The sequence below is a fragment of the Sarcophilus harrisii genome, chromosome 2 (genome assembly GCF_902635505.1).
Source record: "Sarcophilus harrisii chromosome 2, mSarHar1.11, whole genome shotgun sequence".
In the NCBI taxonomy this organism is placed as follows: domain Eukaryota; kingdom Metazoa; phylum Chordata; class Mammalia; order Dasyuromorphia; family Dasyuridae; genus Sarcophilus; species Sarcophilus harrisii.
The window spans coordinates 157865792-157886832 of NC_045427.1; the positions used below are offsets into that span (position 1 = coordinate 157865792).

The window sequence follows — 21041 nt, forward strand, 5'->3', positions numbered from 1 at the left end:
CTCAGACACTTAACACTTTCTAGCTGTGGACCTTGGGCAAGTCAGTTTGTTATGGGCCAGAACTCTGAACTTGAAACAAGGATTCTTACAAGGTACTAAGTCAGTGGAATTGATAGAGACAGTAATTACCTAATTTAGCATGGTTCAGTATGATTGATTTAATCCTATAAGGAGATGTTATGGACCAGAACTTGAAACAAGGTACTATGTGGAATTGAGGAAACAATGATTAAATCTAATTGGGCGCCAAAATGTAATGTTCTCTGGTTCGGTTTTCTTGGAGTCTCTGGGAGCAGCCTTTGTTTCAGTTCAGTAATCACCACAAGTGCAGTCAGGTGTTAAAGTCCAGATCCTTTATTATCTCTTTCAAAGTCCTATCTCTTTCACGTGGAGCTCCGTTAGTTTTCTGGATAACAAATTATTTTGGACACAGCATCTCAGAAATACTGTTTACCACATAGAAGGTTTGCAGTGTCAATCAATAATGTATATGTACATACCAGTGATATGATGAATACTTTGTCTTTCTATATTAACACAAGTTATAACTCTGCATTTGTTTCTTAACTATATGTATTGTTGTGTTGCTTAATAAAACTATTCATTTTTAACAAAATAACATACTTTTTAAAAAAAGTTAGGAAAATCTTACTTTATTTTCTTTATTTAGTACAAATTCAGCTTGCTCCCATTAAACAGTAAAATCAGTTTGTTGCTGTTATTTTTCCAAGCTTCCTGTAATGTTTCAGCATTTTCTTTTATACAGTTGTGGCAAGCAACAGTTTTGATCATTTTATACCAAGCTCATAAGTAGTTAAACTATTATTTGGTTCTTTAGCCTTTCAGTATCTTCAACAGCTACTTTGTGTTGTCTGTGTATGCTTCTAGGTCTAACTAAGTTCAAAAGAGCTCTGTTCCTTAGGAGCAGTATTTAGGAGTTTCTTCCACTGAGCTTTATTTAAAAGTTGTTGACTGTCAGATTCTAATTGTTTCTTCAACCTAACTTTTATGGGACATTTTATTTTACTCTCTTTGCTTGTTTAAAAATTGTTGATACTTTCAGTTCAAAGTGTTTTCACATGATTCTAGAACTTATTCTAGGGGAATTCCAGATAGTCACTTCATTAGCATTTGTTGCACTTATCTCTGTCCCATTTTTTTGACCCATTAGTATAGAAAGCAGTATAGTATATAGTATATTCTATAGTATAGAAACTTCTTCAATCATACTGACTACCTTTTCTTGCTTTGAATTAAGTTCTGTGATTTTCAATGTGGTCTCATCCACAGAATTCAAGTCAGTTAGCACTTTCATTAATCCCAGGAGGTCACAATCCATTCCATAGCTTATTTTACTTCACTTATTATTCCATTTATATAAACAAAATAGATCATGAAGCCTCTGGATTAACAATATTTTAAATCCATGTGGTTCATGTGACCCAAAAGTCATTTTGTTACTATGATTTTCTTGTGCAGCCTCAGATTACATTAATTTTCTTGGCTACTAAAACACAATATTGACTCATATTAAGGTTTCCAAAATCACTACTTCATTTCAGATAATCTATTATGTAGTCAGAAGATGGTACAGTGGGTAGAGCTGGTCTTGGAGTGAGGAAGATCAATGTTCATATCAGACTTCAGACAACAGCTGTGTGATCCATTACAAATCACTTAAATTCTGTCTGCCTCAATTTTCTCACTGTAAAGTGGGGATAATAGTAACACCTTGGATTTTTGTGAGATTCAGTCACATAATATTTGTAAAATACTTTGTAAACCTTAAAATGTTATATAGATGCTAGCTATTATATCTTTCCTATTTTGTAGTTTTGAAACAACATCAACAACAGTGATTATTAAGTATTTGCTATGTGTCATCTGAGAATATGAAGACAAAAACACATAATGAAACACGCAAACAACTGCATATATACAGGAGATACATAGAGCAGTTGGAAGTTAATGTTAGAGGGATGATACCAGCAATAGGATAAAGGGAATGTAGGGAAGATGCTTTGAAAGACTTATTACATTATGTGGGGCTATTTGTTTTTTTACTAAATGAATCTAGATTGCTGCACATTTTGAAGGGTATTTTCTTCCAGTTTTTATATTTATTTTTTCTTTTTCCTCCATTGCCATTATCATTTGATAATGATAAATTTGATGTAATTGCTTTTATCTCTGCAATTTTATTAATGCTTCAAAATTACTATAAATTTAGAAATAAGGACCCAAACCTATTAGGATTTTTTGATAATTATAGTACTTTCCATGTAAAGTCTAGAAAACTTTTTACAATGAGCAAAGTGCATCAATTTGAAGATGACTATTGAGACATTTTTTCTTTTATACAAAAGTGATACTTTTCACATACTTCTTTGCTTCTTGGCTATAGATAGATAAGATCTAAATAGATTACATATTGCTGTGAAGTACATATGTGTTGTATATATGAAATATATATATATATATACACACATACATATGTTAGGTATATAGAATATATATTAACATATTATTTATATATATATATATATGTATGTATTGAGGGGAAATAATTCTGCTTTCAGAATATTTCAGATGGCATCTTGAGATTATGTCGGATCACTGACAAAGTATTAAGTGTTTAGAGTAAGGCAGCTAGAATAGTGAAGAATCTAGAAACCACATCATCTAAGAAATGGAAAAAATGAGAATGCTAGGCTGACGAATATGAAACTAAAAGGGAACACAACAGTGCAAGATCATGGATGGAGAACTGGAAAGGACCTTGAAGTTTTTTGTTTAACTAAGAGATTTTGACTTTTCTAAGATCACACAGTAAATAATAGAGGGAAGATTTGACTTTCCACTTTCCTTTTCTTTGTGTTGGAAGAAGGAATAAATTTATTTCGGGTTGTTCAGGAGGTCAGAATTAGGACTTGTTCATTCAGTTGAATTTGATTATTTATGACCCCATGCTTATATGATGCATCCTTCTGTCTTTCACTATCTCTGTCCAAGTTCATGTTTTTTATTTCCATAAGACTATCTATGCATTCTGTCCTCTGTGATTCCCCTCTCCTTTTGCCTTCAATTTCGAAACATTGGGGTCTTTCCCAGTAAGTACCATCTTCTTATTATATGACCAAAGTATATAAGTTTCATTCCAGTAAATAGTCTGAATTAATTTCTTTAAATATTGACTTCTTGCTGTCTGAGGGTTTCTCAAAAGTCTTCTCTAACACCACATTTTGAAAGCTTTTGCTGTAGTCCACCTCTCACAGCCATATGTAACTACTGGAAAAACTGCAACTTTGACTATACTCTGACTTTGTGAAAACTTTGTCAACTTTGACTTTGTCAACAAGGTCATGTCTCTGCTTTTTACAATGTTGTCCAAACTTGCCAAAGCTTTTCTTCCAAGAAGCAAGCTTCTCTTAATGGTATTCAAAGACTATAAAATGTGACACTGCTTCTACTTCTCCTCATTTTATTTACTTATTTATCCTCATTCCTTCACCTCATTTTACTGATGGAGAAAAAAGATAAGACCAAGGATATATATATATATATATATATATATATATATATATATATATACTAATTTCAATTTGGGTCTTGCTAATTTTTTGAGAATGATGTTTATTCTTTTTAAAAATTGTCACATACAAGCAGATATCCTAATATTTGTTTTCTTATTAGTTGTTTTCATTGTACATGTAACTAATTTATAACTTATCCTTGAACTAAAGACACATTTTTGCTTATTTCTTCGTCATTAAGCACAAAAAGGAAGATATAACAAAACACTGCATTCCAGATTTTGGGAAAGCACAATGGAAAAGTATCATTTTGAAATACTTCAGCTTTTGAAAATTTATCCTAAGAAGCCCTGGAATTTCTGTGAGTGAAAATTTCCAAAAGCAAACTTTTCTTTGACTGAAACCTGCAGTTTAACACATTTTTAAGCAAAAGTTATGAATATATTACTGATTTATTAGATAGAAGCATATTTAGATACATACAAATGCTTTCTTACATGTCTTTTTTTTGTATCTGCTGCCTAGATTTTATTTTATTTTATTTTTTATCATTTCTTGCATAATCCCCCTTTTCTACTCTGATATTATCTACACCTTGGTACATGCCTTGTATCACCTCTTGGGGACAATTACATAAGACTGCTGATTGGTCTCCCTATGATAAGCTTTTCTTTGCTTTAGTCCATTATCCATTCAGCTGTTAAAGTAATGTTTCTACCTATATCTGGCTTTATTACTCCCTACTCAATAAACTCCATTGACTAGCATTTTCAGAATCCAATATAAATCTTCCATTTGACAGTTAAAGCTCTTTATAATATAGATATCCTTCCCTCACTCTGCCTTTCCATTATTCTTTTATTTTACATCTCCACCCCCTATAAGTATCCCCAGAAATATTCTGAGGTTCAACAAGCAACAATGGCTTCCTTGCTATTTTTTGAACAAGAATCTCTCTCCTGTTTCCAGACACTGTCCTTCCTGACTCTTTCCTATGCCTGGAATGCTCTCCCTCCTCATCTTTTGATTTTTTTTTTTACTTCCCTTGTTACCTTCAGGTCCAGCTAAAACCCTATTTTATAAGGGAAGTCTTCCTTCATCCCCCTTATTTCTAGTTACCTGTGTTTATCTTTTCCAATTTATCCTGTATAGAACTCGTTTATACATAATTGTCTCATTAGACATTTCCCTCATTAGAATTTCAATTCCTTGAGGGCAGGAACTGTCTTGTTTTTCCTTATATCTCTAGCTCTTAGCCTGATACCTGACACCTAGTAAGCACTAAATAAATGTTAATGGCTGACTTCTTGAGGTACCTATCATCTTAGAGAAGGCATAATTTGGGTCTTACTTTTAGATGATGTATAAATTCCCTGTCCATACTGTCTTATCTCATGTGATTCTTCCCTATTTAAAATCTTTCATAGAGAATCCATTCAATATTATGGAAATCTTCCTCTTTGTTAACATTTTATGATTGCCAGTGCAACACCTGGGGTGCCTATTTATTTCCTCTAGCATGGGAACCTAAATCTCCTGACTCTAAATACAATATTTTTTTAAAAAATCCTTTATATTGGTCAATTTTTAAATTTAAAAAAAAAAATAAGAACCTGTCTTAAAGTGTTCATGAAAATCAAATTGAGCTTTAAGGTATGGCATTCAAAATGGAAAGGTTTTGTTTTTTTTTAATCTTGTTATCTTTCTTTTCTTGTCCATTGAAAATTGTTTATTATAATGAATTTTCCTATGTGCTTTTTAGAAACCACAAAGTAAATTATATTGAAATAAAAATAATCGTTTTTTATATCCCATGAACTTATGATTCTTAAAAAAATCTATATTTTATAAAATTGAAATGAAAAATTAAACATGAAGACTTTTATTTGTATTTGGTTTATAAGTAATGTAATACTGCCATGGAATACTGATTGTTGTATGGTTTATTTGACATATAACAAAAAGCTTAAGATTGGTATTGTTGTTAAAACCTAAGTCTTAGAGATCAAGCATTTGTGTAAAAAGAAACCATCCTCATTGTGGGCTTTTTGATATTAACATTGTGGTCCAAAGAAACTTGTAGTACTATTTTCTGTTCTGTAGTCATTATGTGAATGAAATGGAAAAAAAATTTATTAAGCTCTTATTATGTGCCAACCATGTGAATAATTTATTTTCTAGATTACAAACATAAGATTTTTAACAAGCATCATATTTATTTGGGGAAATTTTTTTTAAGGGAGTCAAATATCTATTGTAGTGCAGTACATGTAATTATGTTCCTGAGATGATAATTTGATTTAAGATTTTAAAGAAGTGAAATAGATTTAATATGCAAAAATTTCTACCAACATTTATCATTTTTAAAAGTAGATTTTTCCTCAAAAACTTATTTTAATATTGCTAAAAATGTTTTAAAGTTTTGCTTATAAAGATAGCCTATTCATTATTTTTTCTATTCGAAAGACTAAATGCATTAAAAGTGAAATCTTAACTGTAACATTGAAAATGTCATTAAGAAAAAACAGTTATTTATATGTTGAGTTTACAAACTCAGTCACCAGTTTTTTCTCACTTGAATTAATATAGTCAGTTTTTAAATATTAACATAGGACTTTATACTTATCCCATTATATTTCATGAGTCTTTTTGGATCTTAATTTTGTCCACAAAATTAATTTTTAAAACTTTGATAAGATAATGCCAAAGGCAGAACTCTAGGATACTCTCCTAGAGATTTCTTTTTAGGTTAACATAAATTTAAGAATCACTGGTGTTTGGATTGAGCCATTGAATCAGTTTTTTTTTTTTAAATAACTTTTTATTGGCAGAACCCATGCCAGGATAATTTTTTACAACATTATCCCTTGCACTCACTTCTGTTCCGATTTTTCCCCTCCCTCTCTCCATCTCTCCCCCAGATGACAAGCAGCCCTATACATGTTAAATAGGTTACAGTAGATCTTAGATACAATATATGTGTGCAGGACTGAACAGTTCTCTTGTTGCTCAAGGAGAATTGGATTTAGAAGGTATAAATAACCCGGGAAGGAGAACAAAAATGCAAGCAGTTTACATTCATTTCCTAGTGTTCTTTCTTTGGGTGTAGCTGCTTCTGACCATCCTTGATCAATTGAAACTGAGCTAGATCTTCTCTTTGTCGAAGGAATCCACTTCCATCAGAATACATCCTCATACAGTATCGTTGTTGAGGTATATAATGATCTCCTGGTTCTGCTCATTTCACTCAGCATCAGTTCATGTAAGTCTCGCCAATCCTCTCTGTATTCATCCTGCTGGTCGTTTCTTACAGAACAATAATATTCCATAACATTCATATACCACAATTTACTCAAGCATTCTCCAATTGATGGGCATCCATTCATTTTCCAGCTTCTAGCCACTACAAACAGGGCTGCCACAAACATTTTGGCACATACAGGTCCCTTTCCCTTCTTTAGTATCTCTTTGGGGTATAAGCCCAGTAGAAACACTGCTGGATCAAAGGGTATGCACAGTTTGATAACTTTTTGAACATAGTTCCAAATTGCTCTCCAGAAGAGCCATTGAATCAGTTTTGAATCCACCTTATTTTTACCATCATGTGTGTACACATCTCATTTTCTTTTCTTTTCTTTTTTTTTTTTTTAAATATTTTTAAAGTGTTAGTTCCAAATTCCATCCTTTCTTCCTCTCTTTTTCTTCTTGAGATAATAAGCAGAGATAGGTTATACATGTGCGATTCTACAATAAGAATAAAAAAATGAAATTGAAAATAACATGCTTCAGTCTGTATTCATTCAATATCATTTCTTTCTCTAGAGATGGATTGTATGCTTCATCATTATTCCTTTGAGATTGTCTTGGTGTTATATTGCTGAGAATAACCAAGTCATTCACAGTTCTTCATCAAATAATATTGCTGTATTTATGCATAATATCCTCTTGGTTCTGTTCACTTAACTATGAATCAAGTCATATAAGTCTTTCTAGGTTTTTCTGAAAGCATCCTGCTTGTCATTTCTTGTAGCATAATAATATTCCATCACAATCCTTCCTATACCACAGCTTGTTTAGCCATTCCCCAATTGATGGGGAATTTTAAATTTTAAATTCTTTGCCATCCCCAAAATAGCTGCTATAAAATGTTTTTGTACAGATAGGTTCTTTTCCCTTTTTTGGGGAGGGATGTCTTTGGAATATAGACCAAACATTGGTATTCCTGGGTCAAAGGATATGCAGTATTATAGCCCTTTGGGCATAGTTTCAAATTGCTTTCCAGAATGATTAGATCAGTTCACAACTTCACCAACAGTGCATTAGTAACTCAATTTTCCTACATACACTCCAGCATTTATCACTTTACTTTTTTTTTTTTTTTTTTTTTTTTTATCATATTGGCCACTCTGATAAGTATGAGGTGTTAGCTCAGAGTTGTTTTAATTTTCAGTTTTTTTAATCAATAGTGATTTAGAGTATTTTTTCACATGATTATAAATAGCTTTGATTTCTGTCTGAGAAACTTTTCATATCCTTTAGCCATTTGTCAATTAACGAATGACTTGTATTTTGGTAAATTTGACTCAGTTCTCTATATTCTTGAGAAATGCAACTTTTATCAATGATAATTGTTGCAAACATTTCTTCCTAGTTTTCTGCTTTCCTTATAATTTTGGTTACATTTGTTTTGTTTGTGCAAAAACTTTAATTTTATCTAATCAAAATTATCTATTTTATATTTCATAATATTCTTCTTTGGTCCAGTATTCTTCCCTTATGCATAAATCTGATAGATGAACTATTCCATATGCTCTTAATTTGTTTATTGTGTTACTATCATGTTAATATCTAACATTAATTGCAGTTTTCACTTCATTGGCCACTTTGCCTGGAGGGGACTTCTAAGTATCCGCTCTCAAGATGGGCATCTTTACCTTATTCTTCAGCACAAGGAAAACAATCATAATGTTATGGTCTTAAAGAAAAGGGCCTTCATTGAAAATGACCCCAGCATAAGCTGACCTCCTTTTTCTAGAGTTTTCTTTCTTCTTTTAGTATTTATTTAAAACTAAATACAAAATAAGAGAAAACTGAATAGAAAAAGAAAGACCAAAAAAAAAAAAAAAAGACAAAAATGGTGTGCCCACTAGAACATCAGGGAGGATTCAAAATATATAACAATAAATTTCATTTATTCAGTTTCTGGCCACTACAGAAAGGGTTGCTATAAACATTTTGGCACATACAGGTCCCTCCTTCTTTAATATCTCTTTGGAATATAAGCCCAGTAGTAACACTGCTGGATCAAAGGGTATGCACAGTTTGTTAACTTTTTGGGCATAATTCCAGATTGCTCTCCAGAATTGTGGGATCTGTTCACAATTCCACCAACAATGCATCAGTGTCCTGGTTTTCCTTACATCCCATCTAACATTCATCATTATCTTTTCCTGACATCTTAGCCAATCTGACAGGTGTGTAGTGGTATCTCAGAGTAGTCTTAATTTGCATTTCTCTGATCAGTAGTGATTTGGAGCATCTTTTCATATGGTAGAAAGTTTCAATTTCATTATCTGAAAATTGTCTGTTCATATCCTTTGACCATTTATCAATTGGAGAATGTCTTGATTTCTTATAAATTAGAGTCAATTATATATTTTGGAAATGAGGCCTTTATCAGAACCTTTAACTGTAAAAATGTTTTCCCAATTTATTGCTTCCCTTCTAATCTTGTTTGCTTTAGTTTTGTTTGTACAAAAGCTTTTTAATTTGATATAATCAAAATTTTCTATTTTGTGATCAATAATGATCTCTAGTTCTTCTTTAGTCACAAATTCCTTTCTCCTCCACAAATCTGAGAAGTAAACTATCCTATGTTCCTCTAATTTATTTATAATTTCGTTCTTTATGCCTAAATGCATGGACCCATTTTGATCTTATCTTGGTGTATGGTGTTAAGTGGGTCCATGCTGAGATCAGATTTGAACTCGGGTCCTCCTGACTTCAGGGCTGGTACTTTTTATGCACCACCTAGCTGTCCCTGGTTTATTTTTTTTTTAAAATGAGAGCTATTAGTATAAGCAACTCTAATGGTGTGGGAGGTGGGGGGATAGTGCCTCTCACTTGACTTAAGCTCTCCCTTATCATCAAGAACTTTAAATCAAAAGCTCTACTTTCTTGCAAGTGCACTCAGCCAGTCCTGCTTCCTGTTTCTGCACTTCCAGGATGTGCTGGTTCCTTTTCACTGGGTCCAGCACAGCCCTAATCAGAAGTTCCCTAAGTCTTCTGTCACTCAGACCCTGGATTCATCTGACTGTCCTGGGGTGAATGTTTCTCTGGGCCAGACTGAGACTCCAGCCAAATCCAATTAGCCCCAGAGCTCCCCACTTGTTTCTGTGGAGCTAGCCTGGAGGTTTTTACACTTCTTATCACTTCCCTTTTTTCCTAGAGACTTCCTCCTAGGATATTCTAAATATGTTACCTGATCATCTGCAAAGAGTGGTAATTTTGTTTCCTCATTACTTATTCTAATTTCTTTAATTTCATTTTCTTATCTTATGACTATAGATTATATTTCTAGTACAATATTAAATAATAGAGGTGATAATGGATATCCTTGTTTTACCTGATATTAGGAAGGATTCTAGCTTCTCCCCATTACAGATAATGTTTGCTGATAGTTTTAGATAAATATTATTTTAAAGTAAGCCTGCTTTATTCCTATGCTGTCTAAAATTTTTAGTAAGAATGGATATTGCATTTTCTCAAAATTTTTTCTGCATCTATTGAGATAATCCTATGACTTCTCTTGGTTTTGTTATTGATACAGTTAACTATGTTGACATTTTCCTAATACTGAACAAAACCTGCATTCCTGGTATAAATCCCAATTGGTCATAGTATATAATCCTGATGATATATTGATATTATCTCTTCGCTAGCATTTTATTTAAAAATTTTGGATCAGCAATGTCTCTACTGGGCCTGTATCCCAAAGAGATCATAAAGGAGGGAAAGGGACCCACATGTGCAAAAATGCTTGTGGCAGTCCTTTTTGTAGTGGCAAGAAACTGGAAACTGAGGGGGATACTCATCAGTTGGAGAATAGCTGAATAAGTTATAGTATATGAAATATGGAATATTATTGTTCTATAAGAAACAATCAGCAGGATGATTTCAGAGGCCTGGAGAGACTGACATGAATTGATGCTAAATGCAGTCAGTAGAACCAGGAGATTATTGTACATGGCAATAGCAAGATTATGTGATGATCAATTCTGATGAATGTGACTCTTTTCAACAATGAAGTGATTCAGGCCAGTTCCAGTAGTTTTGTGATGACTGTTTTGAGCCATCTACATCCAGAGAGAGGACTGTGAGGACTGAATTGAATCACAATATAGTATTTTCACTCTTTTTGTTGTTGTTTTCTTGCATTTTGTTTTCTTTCTCATTTTTTTTCTTTTTGATCTGATTTTTCTTGTGCAGCATAATAGTTATGGAAATATCTAAAGAAGAATTGCACATCTTTAACATATATTGGATTATTTGCCATCTAGGGGAAGAGGTGGGGGAAAGGGAGGGAAAAAAAATTTGGAACACAAGGTTTTGCCAGGGTGAATGTTGAAAATTATGCATGTTACCCCAGCTTTTGGGATAAGAACTTACTGTTTGATAAAAATTGCTGGGAAAATTGGAAACTAATATGGCAGAAACTAGGCATTGATCCACACTTAACACCGTACACCAAGATAAGGTCAAAATGGGTTCATGACCTAGGCATAAAGAATGAAATTATTAATAAATTAGAGGAACACAGGATAGTTTACCTCTCAGACCTGTGGAAGGGGAAGGATTTTATGACCAAAGAAGAACTAGAGATCATTACTGATCACAAAATAGAAAATTTCGATTATACCAAACTGAAAATTTTTTGTACAAACAAAACTAATGCAGACAAGATTAGAAGGGAAGCAATAAACTGGGAAAATATTTTTACAGTCAAAGGTTCTGATAAAGGCCTCATTTCCAAAATATATAGAGAATTAATTCTAATTTATAAAAAATCAAGCCATCCTCCAATTGAAAAATGGTCAAAGGATATGAACAGACAATTCTCAGATGAAGAAATTGAAACTATTTCTAGTCATATGAAAAGATGCTCCAAGTCATTATTAATCAGAGAAATGCAAATTAAGACAACTCTAAGATACCACTACACACCTGTCAGATTGGCTAAGATGACAGGAAAAAATAATGATGATTGTTGGAGGGGATGTGGGAAAACTGGGACATTGATGCATTGTTGGTGGAGTTGTGAACGAATCCAACCATTTTGGAGAGTAGTTTGGAACTATGCTCAAAAAGTTATCAAACTGTGCATACCCTTTGATCCAGCAGTGTTACTACTGGGATTATATCCCAAAGAGATTATAAAGAAGGGAAAGGGACCTGTATGTGCACGAATGTTTGTGGCAGCCCTTTTTGTAGTGGCTAGAAACTGGAAACTGAATGGATGTCCATCAGTTGGAGAATGGCTGAATAAATTGTGGTATATGAAAATTATGGAATATTACTGTTCTGTAAGAAATGACCAACAGGATGATTTCAGAAAGGCCTGGAGAGACTTACACGAACTGATGCTGAGTGAAATGAGCAGGACCAGGAGATCATTATATACTTCAACAACAATACTATATGATGACCAGTTCTGATGGACCTGGCCATCCTCAGCAACGAGATCAACCAAATCATTTCTAATGGAGCAGTAATGAACTGAACTAGCTATGCCCAGAAAAAGAACTCTGGGAGATGACTAAAAACCATTACATTGAATTCTCAATCCCTATATATATATATATATATATATGCCCACCTGCATTTTTGATTTCCTTCACAGGCTAATTGTACAATATTTCAGAGTCTGATTCTTTTTGTACAGCAAAATAACGGTTTGGTCATGTATACTTATCGTGTATCTAATTTATATTTTAATATATTTAACATCTACTGGTCATCCCCATCTAGGGGAGGGGTGGGGGTAAGAGGTGAAAAATTGGAACAAGAGGTTTGGCAATTGTTAGTGCTGTAAAGTTACCCATGCATATAACCTGTAAATAAAAGGCTATTTAAAAAAATAAAAAAAAAAAAAAAAAAGAAAAAAAAAAGTTATCAAACTGTGCATACCCTTTGATCCAGCAGTGTTACTACTGGGATTATATCCCAAAGAGATTATAAAGAAGGGAAAGGGACCTGTATGTGCACGAATGTTTGTGGCAGCCCTTTTTGTAGTGGCTAGAAACTGGAAACTGAATGGATGTCCATCAGTTGGAGAATGGCTGAATAAATTGTGGTATATGAAAATTATGGAATATTACTGTTCTGTAAGAAATGACCAACAGGATGATTTCAGAAAGGCCTGGAGAGACTTACACGAACTGATGCTGAGTGAAATGAGCAGGACCAGGAGATCATTATATACTTCAACAACAATACTATATGATGACCAGTTCTGATGGACCTGGCCATCCTCAGCAACGAGATCAACCAAATCATTTCTAATGGAGCAGTAATGAACTGAACTAGCTATGCCCAGAAAAAGAACTCTGGGAGATGACTAAAAACCATTACATTGAATTCTCAATCCCTATATATATATATATATATATATGCCCACCTGCATTTTTGATTTCCTTCACAGGCTAATTGTACAATATTTCAGAGTCTGATTCTTTTTGTACAGCAAAATAACGGTTTGGTCATGTATACTTATCGTGTATCTAATTTATATTTTAATATATTTAACATCTACTGGTCATCCTGCCATCTAGGGGAGGGGTGGGGGTAAGAGGTGAAAAATTGGAACAAGAGGTTTGGCAATTGTTAGTGCTGTAAAGTTACCCATGCATATAACCTGTAAATAAAAGGCTATTTAAAAAAATAAAAAAATAAAAAAAAATAAGCTAAAGGGAGGAAATGGCACTCTATATCTCTGCCAAGAAAACTCCAAAATGGTTTCACAAAAAGTTGGATGCAATTAAAATGACTGAACAAAAATAAAAATGATGGAGATGTAAAAATAAAAATAATATGAATAATAAAATAAAAATGTGAAAAAGTTTAAAAAAAGAAAATTATGCATGTTTTGAAAATTTAAAAAACTACAATAATAATAATTTGGATTAATATTCATTAGGGATATTGGTTTATAATTCTCTTTCTCTTTTGACTCTTTCTGGTTCAGGTATTATCAGCACCATATTATTTCAATAAAAGGAATTTGGTAGGAGTCCTTTGCCTATTTTTTCAAATATACTATTGAAATTATATGTTCTTTAATTGTTTAGTAGAATTTGCTTGTGAACCCATCTGGTCTCAGAGATTTTTTTTCCTCAGGAAGTTCATTGATGGCTTGTTCAATTTATTTTTCTAAGATTGGATTAAGTATTTTTGTTTCTGCTGTTAATCTAAATTATTTATATTTTTGTCAGTAGTAATCCATTCGATTTAGCTTTTCACATTTATTGTCATAACATTGGGAAAAATACCTCTTAACAATTGTCTTAATTTACTCTTCACTGGTGATGATCTATTTTTTAAAAAATAAAATCAGCATCTGCTTTAAATAATTTAATTATTAGAAGTCTGCTTTAAATAATTTAATAATTATTAAATTGTTATTTAACAATCTCTCCCCCCCCAGTTTTATTAATCTCTCCTTTGATTTTTCAGGATTTCCAATTTGGTGATTAATTGGAAATTTTTAACTTAATCTTTGGGGATTTTTTGGGGTTTTTTTTTTGTTTTTTTTTGTTTTTTTTTAGTTTTTTAGTTTTTTTTTATTGCATGGCTAATTCATTTATCTGCTCTTTATCCATTTTGTTAATGTAAGCAATTAGAGGTATATATTTCCTTTTAAGTACCACTTTGGCTACTTTAGCTTTATAATTTTTGGTATGTTATCTCGTCATCATTTTATTTCATGAAATTATCATTTTTTTCTATGACTTTGACCTGGTTGTTTTTTTTTTAGGATTGGATTATTTAATTTCTAATTAATTTTAATCTTTCTTGGACTTAATTTGGAGAATTTTATTGAACATCTTGTAAATTTTTTTTTGCCTCTTCACTTAGCTTCTGTATTTTTGAAGAAATTGAATGAGTTACAGGAGAAAAGAGATAATAAAACTATACTATTGGGGAACCTCAACTTTCCCCTCCCCGAAATGGATAAATCTAACCAAAAAATAAGCAAGAAAGAAGTCAAGGAGGTGAATAAAATCTGGAAAAGTTAGATATGATAGATCTTTGGAGAGAACTGAATGGAAATAGAAAGGAATATATCTTTTTCTCAGCAGTATATGGCACCTACATAAAAACTGATCAAATGCAGAAAAGCAGAAAAACAGTACAGTCAAGCTTTTGTTGTTTTTGCTATTTTTATCTGACTTTTTTTTTTTTTTTTAAATATGACTTGTGTTTTCAATATGAGGATTAGGCTCTGTTCTTGTTTTTTGTGCTAGGGCTGTGGGTTTTACTGGTTACTTTCACTGGAGTCCAGGGATTAGTTGTTTGCTTTCTCTGGGGCTGAGACTTCCTCTTATTTGTAGTGGAGGTGTAGGGGTCTTCCATTGGCTTTTGCTGAGTCTGAGATTTTGTTGATGGCTTGCACAAGAGGTGGGCCTTACTGCTAGCGTTTCCAGTGGCTGGTCCTGGAGGCAGGCTCTTGTTGCTGGTCTTCCCCAGGTGTGGGGCTCCATTGATGGGTTACTAAGGAAACAGTCTCTCTACAATCATGCCCTGGAGGCGTAATTTTGTTGCTAATCTACCCGGGGTGGACCCCTGCTGCTGAGTTGCTATGGATTTAAGGTCTCTTCTAGTAAGCCCCAGGAGCAAAGTCTTGATTTGGGCCTCCCAGGGGCAGGACTTTACTGTTGGTCTGCCGTGGAGGAGAGCCCTGTTAGTGATGTGGCCTTTGAGATGGGGCCTTGCTAATATGCACAGATTGCTCACTTACCTAGGAGGCTGCTGGTTTGCAGAAGGATGGGCCATACTTTTGGATTGCTCCAGGCTTTGAGGCCTGCTGTGAGGTTAGTTGCTGCTTCTCTTGGATGTTACTCCCCTTTCGACCCAGTTAAGACAGACTTTTCTTGTGAAGCTGGTAAACTGCTTACATGCTCTTAAATCAGTTCTGAGGCAGTTTTCTACTTGTTCGGAGAGGAATTGGGAAGATTTCTCCAGGGTTCCTTTTTCATTCTACCATCTTGTCACCTTATCTTTTACAAGAGAGTATCTTTATTGTATTCTATTTCTTATGAAATGATATATTATTGATAGATGAACCAAATAGATGTGGTCTTCAACATTCTCTGCTCTTCACAGTTTAATAATCCCATGAAAAGGTTATTCTAGAATTATTTTCTCTTAGTGAACCTGTTGCTAGGTTGTCTTAACTGAAATCAGAATCTTTCCATTGCAGAATCTAATTAACTTTTTTAAATATAGGTATAGTATATACCCATTTTAAGCTCTCTGGCACTACCTACATACACCCCAATTCTTCACAGATCATTAATAGTGATTTAAGATGTACAGCTTGAATTAGGCAAGGCACTTTGAAGTCATTGTAATGGGGTACAAGATTTTCTACCTTTTCTTATTTTGTGTTAAATATATCTTTTACCCATTTAGTTTCACACTTTCTATTTTGGAAATCATTCTTTCTGAAAGAGAAGAAAGAAGCAAAAAATAAGAGTCATTGGTTCTTACTTTTTGTTTTTCATGTTAATATAATTCCCACTTATTTGAAATGGTGAGCCTTTCCCTTCATTATTCTTCTTGTCCCCAAGAAAATCTTCTTTATTATCCTTCCCATTTTTTCTTAAACCTCAGCTTTTACTGAAGGATAGCCTAATTGCCACTCTTTTTGTTTTTACACAAAGTATATTTATCCAGAATCTTCATTTGAAGCAACACCAGTCTCTTTAGGGTTCCTTAAAACAGGAAGGATCAGCATTTCTTGCACAACAAAAATATTATGATAGGATATTCCTCTACCATTGAAAGAAAATGTATTTAGGATGTTGGAGATTTCGTATTTCAATTATTATAACTTTTCTCTAGTAAATGTAGACAGATGAGGAGGCAGAGCTAAGATGGCAGAGAAAAGGCTGTGTTCTCTCCCAAACTGCTCTAAATTTCTTTTAATAATGACTCTAAACAAATTGTAGAACATTAGAAGACACAAAAAGCCAGAGCAGAACAATTTTTCAGTAAATATAGACAGCTGTTGGCTATTCAAAATTCTGCTGTTCTCCCTCTACAATTTCAGTATAATCTTACCCAGAAGAGAGATTATCCCATGTTGGCAACAGTGTGGGGAAGAATGATTCAATGGGATTTTTTTTAGAAAATAAGAATTGACAACTGAAATGAAACAAAGCAACAGGAAAGTCCTCAATGAAGAAATTATGTGAGTCATTTCTCTAGTCTAGTTTTTTTTCCTTAGTGTTCTCTTCAGATTACAGTTTGAGTATTTCATTAGTAATTCCAAGTCTCATAACTACACTGACAAAAACTATCCATTTACTTATATATGAAGGATACTAAAGTATAAGTACTTTTAAAATATTGCTTAAGGATGCTAAATAGTCATGTAGACTATAAAAACGTATTTTGGAGGTTCCTTTTTTTAAACTACTCTTGAACATTTTTGGATTTGTAGGTTGTGGGGAGCACCTTGTACGTACCATACTGGCCAGAGAATGTTCACATGCTCTGCAAGCTGAAGATGCCCATCAAGCTTTGCTAGAAACTATGCAAAACAAGTTCATCAGTGAGTACAAATTTAATAAAATTGTTTACTCTTGAGATATAGCAAATCCTTTGTGTGAAATTTCCAAAAGTGCTATACATTTTATATGATGGCATATATATAAACAATATAGTTTATATCAAACTAGGAGGAGGAGGAAGGAAGAAAAATTTAGAACTCAAAATCTTGTAAAAATGAATGATAAACATTTTCTTGACATGTAACGGGGGAAAAATACAATACTATTTAAAAAAAAAGAAAATTGGAAAGAGCATTATGGTAATGGCCATATTTGAACAATGTAGATTATTCTCTCGAGTTCTATGAAACATTTTTTTTTTTGTCTTCTCTCTTTCATCCCATATTTTGTGTTTCTGAATTTATCTCCAAAGGCCTTAATTATTTCTTCCACACTTAGAGATCTCTCTACTTTACACTTTTCTTGGCTCTTTTGGCCCTCTTTTTTCCCCAACCTGCTAGACACTATGTCTAATAGAGTGGCATTGCAGTAAAATGTTTTGCCACTAGGTGTCATAAACCAGCATAGGGTAAATCCTGAAGGAAAATTCATAGAATCATTGAATTTTATACTTCTGTAGTTGGAAGGCATCTTAGAGTTCATATAGCCACATTCCTGCCTCTTTCTGCATTTTACACATTAAGAAACTGGATCTGGTAGAAGCTTACCTTTTCAACCTTATCTCACAATATTACTATTCTTTTATAAATTATATTCTGTAGCTTTCCTGCTTCTATATTTGTTTTTCTTCTTCCCTAAGCTGGGATGCTCTCTCTATTCCCTATCACTATCTGTTGACCTCCTACTTATTCTTAGATTTTCTACCCACCCTTTTGGTAATATTCTAATATATTAACTTTCCCCATATTCATTTAAAGAAAATTTTTTTACTTATTTTATGGTCATTTATGGCTTATTATAGGCAATAATCACCTAGTAACTAACTAGGTTTATAGATTTAATTAAGATGGGTAATCTTTGGAGAGTAGATACAAGCTGTGGCCAAGGTCATATGCAAAGCTTTTGTAGTTCAATGGAACATGACACATCTTGCACTTTTGTTTTTGAGAACCTAGGGTCCCTTGAATTTTATTATAAATGGGATACATGAGTTGATTAGAATTAGGTAACACATTTTATCCAAGGTTGCCATATTTAAAGGGCACTTTAAATCTTTAGCAGCCATTGTGTCCCATGGTTTTGGCTCCATGTTTTATGGTGGTTGATGAATCTGGAGCAACTTACCTGCAAAAACATCATTGGGTCATGTATTCCTGGTTCCAGGGACATGTAAATCCAACAAAGGAGATCTCTGTCCACCTACCTAATTCTCTTTTCCACTGTATGTCTTAGATTTCCATCTCTCCTTCTTGGATTGATAATGGTTAAGGATTATCCAAGTATCAAAGGATCAGGACACACTGACAAAGCATCGAGGTGTCAGGAGTGAGTGTTTATAATACCATCATTGGCTCTGGCTAAATTCTCCTGATAAATTTCTATTTTTAACTCTGCTTATCACCCCTTTTTGTGTGCAAGCTTCTTCAAAATAGTTACCATTTCCTTTGCCTTTATTAAAAATTTTGTTGAATTGAAATATTTATCTTTGAATTCTCCCTAGACCTCCCCCAGCTGTTATCATAGTGCTTTTCACTTTGTAGGTACTCAATAAATATTGGATATTATAATTGTCCAGTGTTACATTATCAGGTACCTGTTATATTCAAGGTATTGTGTTGTGGACTAAAGGAAAGAGTGAAAATGACAGTTTCAATTCTCAAACTGTTTATATAATTTATCAGATTAATTTACAAAATCTACAAATAACTACAATATTAGTTAGAAAATAATTCAGTACTTGGTGGAGGTCAAAGAGTGGTTTGAGAAATTGACAGAGAAAGAACCATGTCTGGGTGAGAAAAAGCATCAAAGAATACATCATGATAGAAGGGATGCCTAGGATAAACCTTAAAGAACATGAAGGACTGCTTCTGACTTTGAAACTGAGAATTATAGGACAATTTGAAAGGGGGCAAGAGGGAGATGTAAAGCTTAATATGGCATAATAAAATAGTTAAAAGACCTGGGTTTTCCTTCTAACTTTATCAATTACTTGCTTATATTACTCTGGGTAAAGCATTCATCTCTCTGTTCTTAGTTTTCTTGTCTATAAAATGATAGATCAGATAATTCCAATGCTGAAATTTGTGATACCTAAAATACCTTTCTAACACTAAAATTCTGTAATTTCATTGAAATTAGAGTTCCTATGTCTGCATTAGAATATTTTTATGAATCTAATTGTGTGGTTTAGCTAATGATTATTTTTAAACAAGTTAGTTCTTTAGGGCAATGATGCCCTATGATGAATTCTAGATGAATGCCCTACAATGATGAATTCTAGAAATGCTCAGTGTAGAAAATATTAAGCTTTGTCTCGCTGTTATTAAAGTGACCATTAAAATCATTTTAAAATCAGTTACAATTTTAAATCATTGCAGTTGAAATAATATTTTGGTGGTTAATTTTTAATTATATAGCAAGTTTGTGGTGAAAAACTAGTTTGCTAATTAGAAGTTGCCTTTTAGTATTGACAAAATACTTTAAATCAAAAACACAATTTATCTCTTTAACATCTGCAAACATGGAAAAATAACAGATTTAGAAGTTTAGTATAATTCTAACATTATTACCTTTGTTCTTATTTTCATTTTTATATTTCATAATAAGATACAGTTATTATTATGACTTATTTTTATATTTTGCAACATTTCATTTTAGCTTTGAAAAACGATCTTTCTGGTGCAAAATTAATTTATTTTTCTATGTTAATAAAATTCTTGACACTTAAATTTTTTTATTGTTAAATGACAAGAGAAAGGAAGACTACATGATCCTCTGATATATTAAAATTCCATTTCATATGAATTTAAAACTTTTGATGTGATTAAATCAAATAGAGTGAAATATTTGATGCTGGAAATTTGAAAGACATTTTGAACTTCAAAACTCTTTTGCTCTTGGTTGTGTTAATAATATGCAGAGATCCAAAGCTTTGGATTGATTTAATATAGGAAGCATAAAAGAGAATAACCAATTCATGTTGTTTTTTTTTTAACCACTGTTCATGTTAGCATACCAAACCCATAAAAAAAGAATTGTAAAAATAGTTCCTTAATAATACTTCATGGTAACCAGCTGATTATAGACTGAATGCTCAGTTAAGTAGGGAAAGGAAAGAAATAGACTTCCTTTATAGTTATATGTGTGTTTTTTAATGACTACAAGGAAAGAAATGCTCCTATAATAATTCAAATGGGATTCTTACTATTCATGGTTGTTTTTGAAAAAAAAAAAACTAGTTTCATGAATAATTCAATTTTAGTGCTAACTGTTGTCGAATATGTGGTTTATGAAATTCCAAGGGGTATGATCTCTTCCTGTGTAATCTATACCCTTTTACTTGCTACCAAATGTAATACAACTTTTGTAAAACTGATTTACAAAAATATGCCTATGAAGCTGATTTGTAATATTTTTTTTCCTCTTGGTTGTTTGAATTTCCTCCATACTTTATTCACATTATTAGCAAATCATTATGTGGTTATTGTCATTTCGTGTTTCCATGTATTATATACAATAATGGCTAATATTCAAAGATTAGAGAAATTGTTAG

The 21041-nt window shown here is 32.7% G+C and overlaps 1 protein-coding gene across 2 annotated transcripts in view; it reads left to right on the forward strand.

Moving 5' to 3' along the window:
• The window catches only part of TASP1 (taspase 1), a 253668-nt gene that overhangs the window by 167074 nt on the left and 65553 nt on the right, over positions 1-21041 (forward strand). For both annotated transcript variants that reach the window (XM_003758180.4, XM_031951085.1), the window contains exon 11: positions 17257-17367. In XM_003758180.4, the coding sequence (XP_003758228.1) occupies positions 17257-17367 (111 nt within the window). The remainder of the gene's footprint in view (positions 1-17256; positions 17368-21041) is intronic.